Raw genomic sequence first — 16,874 nt, forward strand, 5'->3', positions numbered from 1 at the left:
GCACACAGGAGGTGCTCAATGAGGACCTGCAGGGGAGAGGATGCAGTCAAGGCAGCTCAGAGACGCAGTGCCTAAGGCAGTGAGACCTTGGCCCGGGGAACTGCACTAAGGAAGAGGAGAGGGTCCAGACTCGGATGAAATGGAGCTGGTGACTAAGTTAACCTTCCAGTGACTTCCAGGCCTCTCCCAAGATAAAAAACACAGTCCTCACCACGGCCCAGAGCCCCGTGAGATCTGTCCCCACCAACTCTCCGCCTGCCTCTGCCGCCTCCTTGTCCCTCTTGCTTCTTCCTTTCCACTTCTGAACATCCTCCCACCCTGGACCTCTGCATTTGCTATTCCTCTGCCAGCTGCTCCCTCCCGAGAATTCCATGTGCCCTCCCTGCCCCCTCCCTCAGCCCTTGCTCCAATGATTCTCCCTCAAGGAGGCCTTTCCGTTCTTCCCCACTCTGTGCTCTCCCTGCTTTATTTTCTGCCGCTCTTCTGGAAGCTCACCTTCTGACAAACCACATGCTCCCCTGGTTCGTTTACCGTCCACCTCCTCACTGCTACCTTTTAAGCAGCAAGATTCCACGCCAGGTCTCTCTGACCCAAGGCACTTGCCCTTAGGCTCCAGGAAGCTGCTGCCACATGGACACCCTGCACTCAGACAAGGGCCCAGCAGGAAAGTGCACCCACCCACAGATGTCCTGGAACACTCCGCCCACAATGGTGCCCAAGGTACCCCCAGTTCATGGACTTTCACAGAGGAAGTTGTCAATCCTGGCCCGAGGTACCCCCAACTGCATCCCCCAAATCCTCCAGCACTGACAGCCTCCAGCTGTCAGCCTGCCCCCAAGGCTGGCAGGCACCAGCTCCTGGCAGAGGGGCCAGTGTGTAATTAAAAACTTTGCAAGCTCCCTAATTGCCAGTTCTTCTCGAAAACTGGGAGGCTGGCGCTATTCTGAGCCTATTCTGAGCCGTCCTTGTTGTTGGCTGCCTGAGGCATGTAGAGAGGAGCAGGCAGAGACCAGGGCCAGGCTGGCGTGGAAGTGGCCCTGGAGAGGGCTGGCTTGTGGCCAGAGACCAAACGTGGCACCAAGAGGGCTCAGAGCTGTCTGCTGTGTAGCCGCCTCCCTGCCTCCCCTCCACCACCACAGGCTTCCGCCCACACCCAGAACTGGGACGTCAAACCAGCCAGGCCCATTCAATCTTTATTCAGGTGGCATAAAAATCACTATAAAAACTTTACAAAAGAGCCTCAGGGAGCTAACGGGGCCCTTCCCTTTCTAGGTCCCTGAGCTTTTGGGCACGGGAGGGAGACGGGAAAAGGAAGGAAGGAATCCTGGCAGTGTCAGCATCTCTTAAGGACTGGTGAGGAGACCGGGGTGGCAAGGCATCAGGAGTGGGCTGGAGGCTGGCAGGTTACGCCACCTTCCACCGACAGAAAGGGGCACAAGGCCCCATGGGGGGCAGAGGCTTGCAGGATAGTGTCTGGCCCTGGGATATGGCCTGCCTCCCAAGCTATCACCATTCTTCTCCTCTCCCAAGCCAGGGTGTTCAGAAATGTCCAAAGGCAGCCTCTGGCTCCTGTGCCCGTAAACACGGAGGTGCCCCAGCTGATTTGAGGACCGACCTAACTACCTCCTAACAAAACTAGACCGACAGCTGCCCTACCACCCAGACTCTACAAAGGATACCCTTTGAGCCACTTGAGAAGAAATGAAGAGGTTATCCTGCCAACAATCCCTGATGCCTGCCCTCCAGCCTGCCCACCCCACCTAGCCGTCCCGGGAAAGGCTGGAAGAGAACAGACCCTCTCCTCCTCGCCTCTCCCAGACTGCCATGGGCCCTGCCCCCAACCCCGTGACGCTGCTTGGAAAAAGTCACAAGCTGAGAGGATGATCCGGGAAGGGGACTCAGGATTCAGGCGGCCACAGGCCCTCACTTGGGGCTGATAAACTGGGGGTAATCCTCCTCGGAGCGGGGCGCAAGTTTCAAGTCAGGGCTGAAGGACTTGTCCCCATAGGGGACGCCTTTCTGGTTGTAGATCAAGTCCTTGGTGTCCGGGGAATCCTGCTGCTCCTGGAGCTGGGGCTGTGCGCTAGGGTTGGGGTTCCTCACACTGCCCACAAAGAGGGGCAGGCCTGTGGTACCCTCAAGGATGAAGAAGAGAAAGGGGCGGTTCACACTGAAGGAGGAGATGGACATGCGGGACATGGCCGTGCTGGTGGCTGCGGCGGCCTCCACGCCAGCCTCGCTGAGCTCCAAGGTGGACTGATGCTGCACGCTGGACACCACCAGTCTCTGGTCAGAGATCCCGCGCAGGTCCGGGGCCTGGAACAGCTCCTGCAGGCCTGGCCAGGGCAGCAGATGACTGGTCAGCACTGCCCTCTGCCCCGCAGGCTGCCTGGCCTTGCTGGCATCCTCACCAGGGAGTACCTGAAACTCAGACTTCTACCTGATTTCTTTACATCTAGCTTAAATGTCACTTCCTCTAGGAAGCCCTCTCTGGACTAAGTGCCTCTTCAATATTCTCAATGAGCTGGACAGATCACTTAGGCTGAACTGTAATGTACTGATTCCTCAGGTGCCCACCCATTAAACTGAGTGTTTTGTAGGCTCCCAGTCCTAATAAAAGGCCTGGGATAGAAAAGTTGCTTAGCAAATGGCTGCTAGGAAGATGTCACTTTAACATGAGACACTCCAGCTTCTCCTCCTTCCCCTTACAGCAGGCTCACACGCCACGCTGGGCTCTCTACCCAGGATTCTTTGCAGTGCCTCATCTCAGGGAACAGAATAGGTCACCCTCCCCTGGATTGTCCAGCTCATCCCAGGACAGAGACTCCAGAGGTAGATAGCAAACCTCTCACCCTCTGTCAGCTCCAGAAAAGGCCAGGACACAGGGCCAGCTGTGACTCAGTCCCAGTGTCAGCTGGAGGCCTCTCCCCATACACACTGCCCATCCTCACCCAGGGGTTCCCCTTTGTGCAGCCTCCTTACCCAGCTGGCTGAGGGTGGCTACCAGGTCCAGCTGGTGTTTCAGATGCAGCTTAGGCAGCTGCACCTTGGTGGGCCTCTCTCGCAGTGAGGGCTGGTTCAGGGTGTCCCAGCTCAGGTTGGCCAGTACCTGGGACACGTTCCACTTAAAGTGAGTGGGCACCATGACCACAAAACTCATGTTGTTCTTAAAGGGGAAGTGAGCCACCTGCAGAGAAGGGAAGAAGGGAGCATGAGCCCCAGAAAGCATCCAAACCTAGCTGGTGCCTGAGCGAGGTACCGTACTTCTGAGATCAGTGGACTGCAGTTCAAGTCTATCCCGATCAGATGTGTGCTCGACCCCACCGAGCCTCACTTCCTCACCCCTGGAGTGACACCACCTGTCCTGCTCCAGGTGGACAGGTGACCAAATTCAATCATGCTTTTAAATCTTCCAGCAGTGCCTGGATTCGCCAGGCCACACTCGATGAATGGTGGGGTTCTCACTTTCCAGCTAGCCATGTGAACAGGCTGAGGAACCTGACAACCACCCTGCCTCTGTTTCTCTATGTGTACAATGGGTGGGTCACTGGTTTTCAGCTAGCATTCTGAGGAGGAGCCACTGCAAAGGGCAGCACCCTCCCTACTCCTTCTTACCCTCACCCAGTGACTTTACCAGCTGTGTGCATGTACTGAGATACTGAGTAAGATATCTGCGCCAGGTGAAGTGGTGCATGCCTATAATCCCAGTTCTCTGGAGGCTGAGGCAGGAGGATCACCATGAGTTCAAGGCCAGCCTGCAGTACATAGTGAAACCCTGCTTCAAAAAGGAAGAAAAAAAAAAAAAGATCTTATCTGAAGGAGTCCCTGCAGCTAAGGAGTGTGGAGACCACTAGGCTTGAGTGTCTCTTGCGGCCACAACCCTCTGAGTTCCAGCATAGCACCTGTGCACAAGCTCCCTGCCGGGGGAGAGCATCAGGTCTGGAGGCCTGGGCCTGCTGCAGAGCGACTGCAGGGTGGGAAAATGATGAGATGTAGAATGGAAATAAAGGGTGAAGAGGGAGCGAGCAGGACACAGCCTATAGGGAAGAAGCAGCAGGAAGAAGAGAACCTGTAGGAAAGTGTGCCAGACTATCATCTTGGCATGAGCTGGAGAGAAGCTGGGACATGGGCGCAGGGTGGACTTGCCCTGCTCACAGACCCTGCCAGGTTCCCCGAGGGGCTCCTTCCTGCAGAACTGATTATGCTCTGTGTCATGGTCACCTTTCAAAACCAACTAACACTGCTGTCTCAGCCACAGCTGACTGGCCCAGGAATGGATGCTCAGCCAAAGAGACCACATTTAAGCGAGAAACCAGGCAGGGTGTGCCTGAGACAGCTTGGCACAGAACACCATCCAGTCAGAATGTTCTACGCACAATGCTGGAAATTTAACACAATTAGATCCTCTCCTCTTAAGAAGCACTGGATGAGAGCTCAGATCAAATCAGGCTTGCGTTGCTGAGATCCTGAGTGGCTACGTGGCTGCTGAGATGGTCCCGTGCTGTCTTACAATCCTCCTGATAAACCTTCACACCAGGACTGAGAGTATAGCTCAGCGGTACAGCATTTGTCCGGCATGGATGAGGCCCTAGATTGGATCCCCAGGACCACAAAAAACAGAAAACAAAATAGATAAACCCTTATTTCCAAAAGTCTTCTGAATCTCAACGCAAAGAATTCTCCTTGACCATCCTCTCTAAAATACCCTCCCCTAAACTGAGCATGGTGCTGTGAGCCTATAGTTTCAGCTACTTGGGAGACTGAGGGAGTAGGATCACTTGAGCCCAGAAGTTCAAGGCCAGCCTGGGCAACACAGCAAGAGCCCAGCTCTAAAAATAAGTAAATAAAATGCATCCACAGTCACTAACAGAGGACCTTTTTCTTTCCTTCATAGCACTTACTGCTGTCTGAAATAATCGAGGGGATTTACATTTGCTCCTACACTGTGTATCTTCGCTCTCAAGGGAGGGCCCTAGCTCCCCTTGTGCTCTGCTAAAATCCCAGTGCCTGGAACAGTACCTGGCACGCAACAAATGTCCAACATATTTTCACTGAATGAATGAACTTCAAAGAGCCTGGAGCCTTGGTCCTCTTCCCTGGGGGTATAGTGGGACCTTTCAGAGCTGCCTGTCCCCGAAATATGACCGCAAGGAAACGGGGCACCCACGATAACCCTGTGCCTGCTCCACAGTCTGCCCCTGCTTTCCCCACCTCTCAGCACCCAGACCCTGCCTGCTGAGCCGCAAAGGGTGACCTGTATCTCAGGCTGCTCCAGCAGGAACCAGCGCAGAGGGTACGTGTGGGCTTGCATCATGTCCACTGGGACCGTGAAGTGCTCATCCAAGTGGAAGGATTCTTGCTGAGTGAGGCTCGGGTCAAACTTGTTCCTCCAGAAACCTGCAGCCAGGGAGAGGGCAGAGGCCATGTAGACTGGGGCCAACCTCCTTCCCATCCCACCCTGAACCCATTTAAAGGAGGAGAAGTGGAGGCCCAGGCCCAAGGGCTGGGTGGAATTGCTCGATCCAAGGTCTCTTCCCTGTAGCATTTTTGAAATCTGGGCTTCTATTTTCTCCATTCCCTGCAATGCTGCCAGGAGCCTCCCCCGAGTCTTTTTGGCCCTTTTTCTCCCAGGGTGTTCTGTCTTCAACAACCTCATCCTGTTCCTGGGCCCCCTGCCCACCATAGCCAGACCGCCCCCTGCTGCACCGCCTGGCCGGAGGTGGAAGCAAGGCCCTCAGAACAAAGCCTGCATGGCTTCACTCAGCCTACAGGGTGAGGGCAGAGCTGCCCGGCAGGGGACTTGAGGAGAGGAAGGCATACTCTGAAAGTGGATGGCATTGAGGAGAAGCAACACAGTGTTTTCTGGCAGCTCCAAAAGGAAATTCTCAATCTTCCCCTCCGTGGCCTCCTTCACCCATTGGTTGATGTTTGCCAGATCATCTTCCTGCCTTCCCATCAGGTTCACAGGCTTTGCGCCAAAGAGCTGTGCTGACTGTTCCAGGAATTCTTCTTTGATGGGAAATCCTGCACACACAGGATCACAGGGTGCCAGCAGGCTCAGCGCTCCACAGCCACCAATTCTGAGGCCAAGCCCATCTCCCACACCCTTGGTCCACCACAGGCCACTGTGTAGGGCATTTCCTGCTGTCAGCACTTACCTTTCTGCAGGTACATTCTGGCAGCCATTCGGAATGTCCCAGGGCCCAGGTTTCGGCAGATGTGGCTTAGCAGATGGGGAAGGCAGGGCCCCAAGTCTGCGTGCAGGATCTTTTGCAAGCTCCGTAGTGTTTGGTTCTGAGCCCCTGGAGGGGACCGTGTGGGCTGAGGCCCGGGCTAGGATCTTTTCCCACCCCCACCGCTCATGCCAGCCCTCTTGGAGACCCATGACGAGCATGCCAAGGGGACTACCTGCTCTCCTCCCACACCAACTGAGTGGCAGAACTCCTGGGTTCTATTTTCAACTCTGGTGTTGCCACGCTGAGGATGGAACCTCACTCAAGGTCCCTTTCCTCTGCAAACCTGTGTCCCACGGTGAGAACCTCAAGTCCAGTGGGGGTTATTGTAGCTATGAAATTCTAGCATAAAAATCACTAGAGAGACTTGTAAATAATATATTCTCAGGCCCAATGCCTGGGAATCTGACTCACAGAGACCTGTAAGGGCCCAGGAATCTGCATTTTTACCAAATGTTCAAATGACCCTGATGGAGGAGCCACTCATTGGTAACCTCTGGAGCAGAGATCCTACTGGCCTCCCATTCTGCTGATCTGGACAGATGCCACAACAGTACCTAGTGCCAGGTGAGACAGTGCCAAGGCCACACTCAGGGGTGACAGGATGAGGTTGGGGCTGGTGGACGTTTGGGACACCACCGAGAATAGGTCAGCACTGAAAGCCATCATGGCCTGGGCAAGCTTGTGGGCCTCCTCCGGGGTTGAGGTCCCTTTGCAGTCTTCTGGGGACTTCTTCAAGGCAGTCTGGCCACCAGACTCCTGCAAGGACAGGTCAGGGATCAGTGAGGTCAAGAGGTCAGCTCTAGGTTCTGTGTTGAATGTCTCCATCATAGCCTCTTTGGCGGGACCTGTCCCAGATCCAAGGGAAAGGGAAGGTCACACTGGGGGTCCTTCCCACCCCATTTCTTCCAGTCTCAGCTTCTGCCTCATAGCCACATCCCCCAGGTCCTCACTCTTGCTAACTGCCCCTCCTTCCCGCTGGCCCTGCCCACTCTTCCCCAGCCCCACCTGCTTGTACCTGGTTGCCCAGCTTGAGGAGGACAAGGGGAGACAGCTTCTCCTGGGTCGGCCCACTAATTGACTGCAAAAGGAGGAGGTGGTGAAGAATGACCCTCCCCAAAAGTCCCCCACTTTGTCCAAGCCACAGGCTGGAGCCCTTGGGCCCTCCTGCCTCCCGTACTCACTTCACCAGCCAAGGGCTCCATGGCGCTCACAGGAGAGAGCTGTTAAGGAAGGGTGAGGATAGAAGAGGGGGCGTCTTCACAGCCAAGCCCTCCTCGGACCTGCGCTCCCCTCTTCCCTCAGCCCCTGCGGCCTCTCCCACCCTACCCCCAACCCTCAACCAAGATCTTATTCAACTTGCTGATCCCATCCCACCCAGTCCTCAGCCCAGCCTCACCACAGAGCAGGGGCCTAGAAGGCAGGACAAGCTGAGCACCAGGATCCCCCGCAGCAGCACCATGTTCCTGTGTCAGGGATAGGATGGCTCGGTGCCCACCTCAAACTCCCACGCCAGGAGGAATCCTACCCTTGTGTCCCTGGAGCTGCCAGGCTACAGAACCAGGACGCATGCTGGTTTTCTGTCTTAAGGCTGGGATTTTTCCCTGACCTGTTCCCCCCGGCAGTTTCTGGGTTTTCACATTTTGTGCACTGAGGGTATTTTGGCGTATAGGGGTTTGGTAGGAAGCTCTTTCTCTCAGGCCTTGTATTGTGAGTCAGACCTGGGTTCCAGCCTCTGCCTCTCACCCGGAGAACCTTGGGCACTCCCTTAACCCCTTTAGGCTTTGCCTTATCCTGTAAAGTGGTGGCAGGAGTCCCTAGGGATTGAGCCGCAATTCCATGCAGACTGTGAGGACCAAAATAAGACATTCTTTGTAAATGCTGGGTACAATGCCTGGCACTCAGACGATGGCAGGCATCAGCCTAGCTCCCAGCACACACTTCTGGGAAGCCTGCCCTGAGCCTCTTAGAAGGGTTCCCACCCCACAGCTCCTAGCTAATCTGCTGTCCGTTTGGCCAGCCTGTCTCAGGTGGTCAGGACTTTCCCAAAAGCACATTCAGGCCCATGAGGCCCTGAGGTCTTAGCAGAGGTGGTGGCACGGCCAGAGAGTTCCCTTGCTGACCTAGCAGCACAGTCAAATGAATGACTCTGGCTCTGCCACTTTTGGACAAATGACATACAGGAACCATAGGCCTCACCACTGCCACCCCCACTCTGCCCCAGGCTGGTCTCAGGAAGCCAGGCTGGTAAGTAGGGCTGGGCAGGCCTTGGTCTAGGGGAAGATAACCAACCCTAGCCTTGGCCTCAGAGGTCTCATTCTCCCCAACATCACTACCCTGACCCAACCTAGCACCAACCCTCTGGAGGATCCTTTCATCACCCCTGCCCACCGTATCATGCACAAGGGCTCTTGGCTGGGGCCTGATCTCCAACCTGGGCATTTGAATCTTCCTAACAAGACAATGCCTCATTCTTTAAGTCTCAGAGGAAGTCTTCCTGGAGCCTCTGTCTTGGCTCCTCAATACCCCAGGATGCTGCAGAAGTACAGGCTCCTAAATAAATTCAGCTCAGGCCCCTGAGCCAAGGACAGCTCCCTGCTGCTCTCCAGCCCGAGAAGCAGCCAAGCCACCCATCCGTCCTACCTCTGCTGGCCTTTCGCTGCCACACGCGCTGTTCCTCTGGCTCTACTCAGGTGCTTCCCACACTCTGCCCAGGCTCCAGCCAGCCTGGCCTAGCTCTGCCCTCCCACCAGGACCTTTGCTCTTAGCCAACCCCTGTTCAGCTTGCTTCTCTCTGGTAAATATTGACCTGCATATCCGGTTAAACATTGATATGGGGGCCAGAAGCCCATGTCCCACTAGGGCATCTAATTCTGAAACAAGACACTCATGGCCTCTATGGATCTGGATCCCACCTGAGCCCGGAAAAAAGAGGTTTAGGAGGACACAAAGAGGATGGCACTATAGCAAGCCTTCTGGTGACCCCATAAGGTGGGGATTATCCCTGGGCAGTCAGGCTCAGAGGCTATGACCTGCCCAAGGACACCGGCTGGGCCCAGAGTGATACCCAGGTTCCTACTTCCAATGTCCTATCCTCCTCCAGAGCTGCCACCCAGCCAGCTACCTCCCCCACCTTACAATCTCACTATCGGCCTGGGCCAGAAGGTAGGAGGTAAGAGCAAAGCAAGATGCAAGAGCAAAGATGCTAAAGGATTACAACCCCTCTCAGCATCCCATCTCTTCAGGAGCAATGCTTGCTTACTGTCCCCAAGAAGGAAGGTTTTTTTGTTTTGTTGTTTTGGTACCAGGAATTGAACTCAGGACCTTGTGCTTGCTAGGCAGGCGCTTGTGCCACTGAGCTATATCCCCAAGCAAGGGAAGGTTCTTGAAACTGGTCTAGGGCTACACAAACCAGAAGCTTTGCATCCTGTACCTCCAAAAGAGCAACCAGCCAGGTGTAGTAGCGCATGCCTATAATCCCAGCACTTGGGAGACTGAAGCAGGAGGATCGCTGTAAGTTTGAGCCCAGCTTGGGCTACATAGTCCAAGAGCAGCCTGAACTACATAGCAAGACCCTGGCTTGAAAAAAAAAGGAGCAAACGACAAGCTGCCTCCCCGCCCTCCTGCCCTACTCCTCACCCCTTCTTCATTGCCCTAGGACCTGCTGAGTCTCAACTCTCCCCCTACCGTCACCACTATCAGGATAAGTCATAACCCCAGTGCAGTGGCACGCCTGCAAAATCCCAGCCTGGGAAAAATATCAACACCTTGTCTCAAAGTGGGGGAAAAAAGACAAGCCTCACTCCATGGCTCTTCCAAAGGATTTATTGATCATATTTACATCTATTGCAAATAGTGAAGAGGCAGTAGGGGCCAAGCTCAGACCTCATCTCTGCACCAGACAAAGACCCAGACATGTCTGGGTCTTCCTGCCCCTGGGAGAGACCTGAGATGCAGAGATGATTCTCCTCACCTCCTCTCTCAGGGTTCTCAGACCCCACCCCGCAGGGGCTCTGGACCCAGCAGTTGCCTCCTCAGCTCAAGGCACAAACACTGTGGTGAGGAGTGGGAAGGCAGGGCATGGTCATTCCCGCAGGCACCAGCTGGCCCGGTCCACCCACCTTCTCTCCCCTGGTCCTGTCCTCGGGCTTCCCTTCCTGGTCCCACACAGAGAAGGGCCGGGTTGGGCGGACACTTAACCCTCAAACCGCGACCCTTAACTCCTGGGTCATGGCCAGCCCTCCTTAGGCTGGAGTCCAAGCACCATCAGTGTCCTGGACTGGGACAGCTTCTTGTCCTGGGGACAGAGGCAGAGAAAGCCCAGTAAAGGCAAGAGGTGAAGGGAGCTTGGCTGGAGAATGACTGGGAAAATCCAGTCTCCCTTCCCCTTCCTGGACCTCCCTTGTCCCTATGTGGCCCTAGAGGGAAGAAACGAATTTCCCTCGCTCTCCTTACATCCTGCTGGCTGGGCCTGTCTGGTGGGTAAGAGCTGGACCCCTCCCCGCAAGGAATATCAGCCCACCCCATGCCCAGCTAGCTTCCCTATGAGCTTATGCCAGGAGGCGGATGACGCCGTTGTCGGATCCCAGCAGGAGGTGGCGTTTAGTGGGCAGCAAGGCCAGGCTGGTGAGCGTGCCACGGAAGTTCTCGGAACTGAGCTTTGTGGTGGCCTGGGACGGTGGCTCAAGCAGGGAGCAAACACCAATCTTGTTGGCTACAGTGCCAGTGACCACCTCGCTGCCGTACACATCAAAGGTGTGGATGGGGTCCGATGCCGATTTGTAGTGGTGCGTGGGCTTCTGTTCCAGCTCCTTCCAGACAGTCAAGGAATGATCGGAGGAGGAGCTGACCAGGACACTGCCCTCCACTGCCTGCCAGGGGAGAAGAGAGCCTTAATGGGGACTCGAGGCCTCCTGTATACCTACCAGGCCCCAAAGGCCTTCTGATTTCCTCACATCACACCGGGAAGACAGACCATCCCAAAAGGTGACAGGCTGCCCCCGACACACCATGTTAACATATGATCATACACAGTTAACAGTGATGTGTTAAATGTAATTAACCTAGTCGGCACTGTCATTTGAGAACTTATAATGTGCAGGCTTTGTACCAGGCATGCCCTAATACCATATTTAACCTTAAAAACAAGGCTATGATGCCCATAATTGGGAGGCTGAGACAGGAGGATCGCTGCAAGTTTGAAGCCAGTCGGGGCTATATAATGAGCTCAAGGCCAGCCTGTACTACAAAGTGAGACCCTGACACCAAAACAAAACAAAACAAAAAACAATAGAAACCAAGCCTCTGCCATTCTACCCCTTTGCTGGGGTGCAGAGGGAGGACACAGGTTCAGAGAAGTAATCATTCCAAGTGGATGTAGCTTGGTAGTACAGTGCTTATTCAGCATGTGTGAGCCCTGGGTTCCATCCCCAGTGCCAGGAAAGAAAAAAAGAGTAAAGTAATCATAGCAAGGTCACACAGCTAGTAGGCAGCAGAGCCAGGATTAACACCCAAGCTGTCCTGTAGCTCTTTTCACACTTTCCTGGAATGTCAGAGTTTAGAGATGCTTGGAACCCAGAGTTTCTCTAAATTCTAGAAGGAGCCAGGGTGTCTGCCTTCAGTGCCTGTCTGCTGGCCACCCAAGCTGGGAAGAAGAGTTCTAGTTGTCTGGAGAAATTCTCCCACAGGTAGCCCTGTTCCTCCCCTCACAGACCTGGCTGAGCAGGTCCCTGAGGCCTGTGATTGAGAACAGGGGGCTAAGCAGGGGCAAGAGCAGGATTCTCATGCCCAGGCCTACTCCTGCCCCCACCAGGACAGCCCAGCCAGGGGCATGGACTCTGCTCAGCGGTCTGGGGGCAGTAAACAGCATCCCAGCTGAGCTTTATTTAACCTGAACTGGGTCACGGACAGGGCCTGACCCCTGATCCTCCAAGCAAGACAAATATGGACAAGGGTTACTCATTAGAACATCTCCTTGGAGCAGCAGGGTTAGCTCCACCCCTGGTTCCCACCCCCAGAGCCTGACTCCTACTGAGGGTGCCATTGTGCAGCTGGCTCCTGAATGTAAGGGACACCAGCCCAAGCCTGTCCTCGGGCAGGCCTTAAGTAGAGGTAAGGGGCTAGAGCCGGGTACCGAGGAGGGGAAGAGGACCAAGCCTGTCATTACCTTTATCTGGAGAATGTCTCCCTCGTGGGCTGGCCAGCCTCGCAGAACCAGGCCCGTACGGGTGTCCAGGAGCACCATGAAGCCCGAAGAGAAGCCAGCCACAACACTACGGCCACTGGGGCTGACCGCCAGCGAACGGACGAGCCCAGGGTTCAGCCCACCACCCAGGCGGAACTCGTGCTATAAGCAGAGGGAGACTGAACTGAGGCGCCACTGCCCATCGCAGCCACTCTCCCCAAGGTCCTGCTCGCCATCCAACCCCACACGGCTGGAAGGCCTGGGCTTTAGGCTCCATCCAGGGGAAGGAAAATCCCAGAACTCAGCCTCATCCCAGACCAGCATCCTGTCGGTCTGCAGAGTGGCTGTGAGAGACAGATCTGTCTATCTCTAAAGAGAAATCCACAAGCTCTCCAGGACAGCAGCCTGGCTTTCTGTCTGTGAGTGTTCTCCTACAAGGGTCCCAGAGAGCCAGGAAAGGGCTCAAGGTACCAGACACCCTCTGACCTGCAGGCCAGGCTTCCTGCAGTCCACAAAGCGCAGGGTGGAGTCAGAGCTAGCCATGGTGATGCTGGCATGGGGGGCAGGCACGACGGCCACGGCGGTCAGGGGTCCCCGGCTGTCCAATGGCTCCACTGTGCGAAGGGTCTTGCCTGGGAAGGAAAGGCCTGGTGCATCTGGAGTCCCAGCAGCCAATGAAAGAGCCCTTGCCCCTTCTAGCCCCCTAACTTACGCCACAGCCACTTCCCATCCCCCAGGGATCCTCATAAAATACTAAAGATGTTTCTGGATTTTTTTCCACCTTCCTCCTTCCATGGCAAGGGCGGGTTTTTCTTTTCTTTTTCCTTTTCTTTTCTTTTCTTTTCTTTTCTTTTCCTTTTTTTTTTTTTTTTTTTTTTTTTTTTTGTCTTTTTGAGACAGGGTCTCACTATGCAGTTCAGGCTGGGCTTGAGCTCACTTTGTAGCCCAGGCTGGCCTCGAACTCGTAATGATCCTCCTGCCTCAGCCTCCCAAGTGCTGGGATTATAGGTATGCACCACCATGCCCGGCTCAGGGTGGGTTTCAATCCCCAGAGCAACCTCCTTTCACCACACAGTACCCCCTGATAAATGGCACCTCTCTGTATCTGCCCATGTGTCTATTTTCTGCATCTTATTTCATCCCCTCCCCTTTTTATAATCATATTTCTCCCTACAGTGATGCCAAAAAGCTATCAAGCAACCATTTGTCAAATAAGTACCACACACTACACGTTAAGTTAAACTCCGTTAAGTTAAACAAGCTTCTAAACCAGATTTCCTGATTCTCACTTTACAGATGCAAAAACAGATGTCTTCAGCAGCAAAGTAACTGCTCAAGTTCACACAGCAAGTTAATGGACAGAACAAATTCAAACTCGTATCTACGCCTTAAATGCTCCTCCTTCTGGCCTCCTGAGGTCTCCACCCAAAACCTGTCATCCTACACACCCTCAAACAGTAGGCCCCCAGCCCTAGCGGCCCTTTGGGGCATGGTATAGCAGCAACAGAACAGGCCTCACCTGGGCCCGCTCACCTGTGAAGGGGTCCCAGACGTGCACAGCCCCGTCACAGCTCACCACATACTGCAGGGCCTCAAGCTGGCCCACGTAGAAGACACTCTTGCGGTGCTGAGCATAGATGAGGCGGGGGGCCGTCTCGCTGGTGCCATCCCCATAATTGTAAAGTGGCCAGAGGCGCACAGTACGATCCTTGCTGCCACTCAGGAAGAAGTCCTCGCTGCTCAGGGGTGCCACGCACTTGACAGCCCCCGAGTGGCCAGGGAAGCTCTGTAGGCGGATCTGGTGGAAGCGGAAGTGGGCATCCTGCTGGCTCACACCAATCTCGTACTGCCAGTATGCCAGCCAGTTCCCGCTCAGCCCATGGGCACTCCGGGGCAGCTCTCGCTTCAGGGCATTGTCTTCACTCCCGCAGCTGAGGCCCCCGCAACCCACCCCAGAGATGGAGCCCAGAGGACCAGGGTTCTCAGGCTGAGAGTCATTGGGGATCTGGATCCGATTCCCAATGAGGACACTCCCAAAGGTCCCTGAGTGGCCATCATCCTGGGAAGAGCCCCCACCCTGGGCATCCCACTCAGGCGCAGTTCTGGGCATGGTAGGCTCCACGCTGGCAGGGTTGTGACAGCTTGGGTTGGTGCTTTCCAGGTACAGCCCCGCCAGCTCCCCGACCAGCTCGTGGTTGGGGACGATTTTCTGGATGATGTCACCTGGATGGGAGTGGGAGAGATCCTGAAATCAGGGAAGATGGCAGGTGGCTGTCACGACCCGTCCAAGGGCTTAGGAAGCCCCGAAGACAGGGAAGACACTGACTATTCAACTCTGAGCAGTAAGTCCACGTCTCTGACCTTGGTTTCCTCCCAGTAAAACATGGATTCATTCACTCAATACATACACGTGGGTGTCAGCTCTACAAGCCAGACATCATGCTGGGCATCAGAAATAGAACAGTAACCAAACAGGTGGTGCCCTGCTCTCCCTGGGCTTAAAATTCAGTGGGGAGTAATAGTACATCTAGCCATGGAGCTGCTCATCCTGCGCAGGCAGATAAAATACAGAAATGTCCAGCACAGTGCTTGGCCAGAGCAAAAGGGACAAAAGTGGTAGGCCACACACTCCTTTGCAGACAGCTTATAAAAACCATCAGATCAGAACATCACTCTCTCACCCCCCCCGACTGCCCTAGGGATACTACAGGCCATCCTCTGAGCCTGTCTTTATGGCTCATGCTTAATCCCTATTTATATGTCACCTTGGGAATTGAGGTCTAAAGCAAAATCCCTTTCATCTGACCCAAAAACCTACTGATGCCTCTGAGAGTGTAGCACGGGGCCTTCCCCTGGGAAGAGACAGCCAGGAGGCTGTGTAAGGGGATGTGACAGGGCAGTACCCAACAGGCAGGAGAAGGGCACGTAGATTGTGTACGCCATCTCCAGGGTGAACACCTTCTGCAGCTCATCCAACAGGCTGGGGTCCACTGGCCGCTGCTGCCCATCAGAGAAGGCTGCCTCAGGCAGCTGGCCCTCGTCGCACCCCTCGGGATCCAGCTGCAGGTCCTGTGGGTGGGAAGTGCAGAGGTCAGCAAGTCCACGGGCCAGGCACAGCCGGTCCCAGCCTGGTAGCTTTGCCCACCTGCTGCCGAAGTTCATGCAGCTGAGAAAAGACTTGAAAAAAAGTAGCCACAGGCTCGCTCAGGTGCTGCTGGACCATCTCCTGTCCAATGCGCAGGCAGATGAGGGCAATGAGGCTGATGGTCTTCACACAAAGGACAGTCCGAGCCTGGGCCCCACTTGGAAACCTAGAAACAAAGCTCATGAGCTCTAGACCCCACTTTGCAGAACTCGACCAGTCTATGGGAGTTTTAAATAAAAGGAGCTCCAAGACCAATTTGCCCAATCCAGATAGGAGATGGACACACAGGCAAACAGTATGGCTTGCGCAGGGTCATAGAACCCAGATCAGAACCAGTACTTTTTTCTTTTCTGCTTTTTTTTTCAGTGCTGGGGGTTGAATTTGGTGCCTCACAAATGTGAGGCAACTGCTCCACTACTGAGCTATGCCCCTAGCCCAGAACCAGGATTCTTGACACCCAACCCAGTGTTACCTTCTCTCCCTGAAACTTCCCAGGCCCTCCTGGGGGTGCCCCCTTGGCTGGGTAGTAGCTCCCTTCAAAGGGGTGGGACAGGGGCCTACCCTGTGACGAGGGAGGTGAGGAAGCTGAGCACAGGCAGCAGGACTTCATGGCTGATCCGGGGCAGGATGTCCATGAGGGTCGTGTCTGACAGGTACACGATGATCTTCTGAGTCAGTGTCACTGCTGCCAGCAGCCCAGCCTCCTTGCGACTGTTGAGTCGGCTGGGGCTTGAGTTGCTACCTGGAGCCACCTGGGGGCACAGAGTTGATACTGGTGAGTTGCTGATCTCCTGCTACCCCAGAGCCTGGGCCAATCCATAGGTCCTCAGCCTCCCCACCTAGGGCCTGCAAGACCAACAACTGACCAGGTAGCTGATGTAGGGCAGGTACTGGTAGGTAAGGACAGGCTCCCCGTACAGGTGGGCAATGTGGAGGAGGCAGCTGAGCACAGGCCCCGACACGATGTCGCCCAGGACTGGCCTCTTCTGGTAGATGTTGCCGGCACTCAACGGAGGATTCTCACCACTGCTGACCATGAACTGCTGCCGAGTGGGCCCTGCCAAGGAAGGGCCAGCAGCCTTGAGCATCTAGTAAAGGGCAGGAGGAAAGCTGCTCCTGTTCCTCTAGCATGGGATCTGCCCTGGCCCTAGCCAAGGAAGGAAGGCACTTACAGATTGGGACCCAGGATCTGCCCAAGGGATGGTCGGAGGTGGGGATGAGAAGGATCCTCTAGAAAGGGGTAAAGATGCCAGGTGTGGTGGCACAGGTCTATAATCCCAGCACTCAGGAGGCTGAGGCAGGAGGATCATTG

General features: G+C 55.1%; 2 protein-coding genes and 1 long non-coding RNA gene across 6 annotated transcripts in view; 1 reads left to right on the top strand and 2 right to left on the bottom strand.

The window, feature by feature from the left end:
- Window positions 1-894, top strand: part of LOC106146487 — a 28,093-nt gene extending 27,199 nt beyond the window's left edge. The window contains exon 4 of the long non-coding RNA XR_001230936.1: window positions 610-894. This is a non-coding gene — a long non-coding RNA (uncharacterized LOC106146487). The remainder of the gene's footprint in view (window positions 1-609) is intronic.
- A 281-nt stretch (window positions 895-1,175) lies between these two features.
- Window positions 1,176-8,992, bottom strand: Serpinf2 (serpin peptidase inhibitor, clade F (alpha-2 antiplasmin, pigment epithelium derived factor), member 2). 2 transcript variants are annotated; one of them, XM_005402606.2, is made up of 10 exons: window positions 8,877-8,992; window positions 7,633-7,699; window positions 7,418-7,456; window positions 7,252-7,314; window positions 6,791-6,992; window positions 6,159-6,302; window positions 5,821-6,024; window positions 5,255-5,397; window positions 2,983-3,187; window positions 1,176-2,336 (listed from the first exon to the last, which is right to left on the bottom strand). In XM_005402606.2, exons 2-10 carry the CDS (start codon window positions 7,693-7,695, stop codon window positions 1,924-1,926), a joined length of 1,476 nt encoding a protein of 491 aa, XP_005402663.1. In that variant the 5' UTR covers window positions 7,696-7,699; window positions 8,877-8,992; the 3' UTR covers window positions 1,176-1,923. The 2 variants fall into 2 exon arrangements, with proteins under 2 accessions (XP_005402663.1, XP_005402664.1); XM_005402607.2 differs by lacking the exon at window positions 7,418-7,456.
- Window positions 8,993-10,040: 1,048 nt separating this feature from the next.
- The window catches only part of Wdr81 (WD repeat domain 81), a 12,438-nt gene continuing 5,604 nt past the window's right edge, over window positions 10,041-16,874 (bottom strand). The window contains exons 3-10 of one of the 3 annotated variants that reach the window (XM_005402608.2): window positions 16,429-16,619; window positions 16,124-16,314; window positions 15,563-15,728; window positions 15,321-15,486; window positions 13,951-14,640; window positions 12,904-13,049; window positions 12,400-12,579; window positions 10,041-11,104 (exon numbers count right to left, since the gene is read on the bottom strand). In XM_005402608.2, the coding sequence (XP_005402665.1) occupies window positions 10,784-11,104; window positions 12,400-12,579; window positions 12,904-13,049; window positions 13,951-14,640; window positions 15,321-15,486; window positions 15,563-15,728; window positions 16,124-16,314; window positions 16,429-16,619 (2,051 nt within the window). In that variant the 3' untranslated portion in view covers window positions 10,041-10,783. Of the gene's footprint in view, window positions 11,105-12,399; window positions 12,580-12,903; window positions 13,050-13,936; window positions 14,641-15,320; window positions 15,487-15,562; window positions 15,729-16,123; window positions 16,315-16,428; window positions 16,620-16,874 lie in introns of those variants that run through there. The other 2 variants (XM_013503510.1, XM_013503511.1) reach the window with 2 other exon arrangements.

The sequence above is a fragment of the Chinchilla lanigera genome, unplaced genomic scaffold (assembly GCF_000276665.1).
Source record: "Chinchilla lanigera isolate Chin_1 unplaced genomic scaffold, ChiLan1.0 scaffold00080, whole genome shotgun sequence".
Taxonomy (NCBI): Eukaryota; Metazoa; Chordata; class Mammalia; order Rodentia; family Chinchillidae; genus Chinchilla; species Chinchilla lanigera.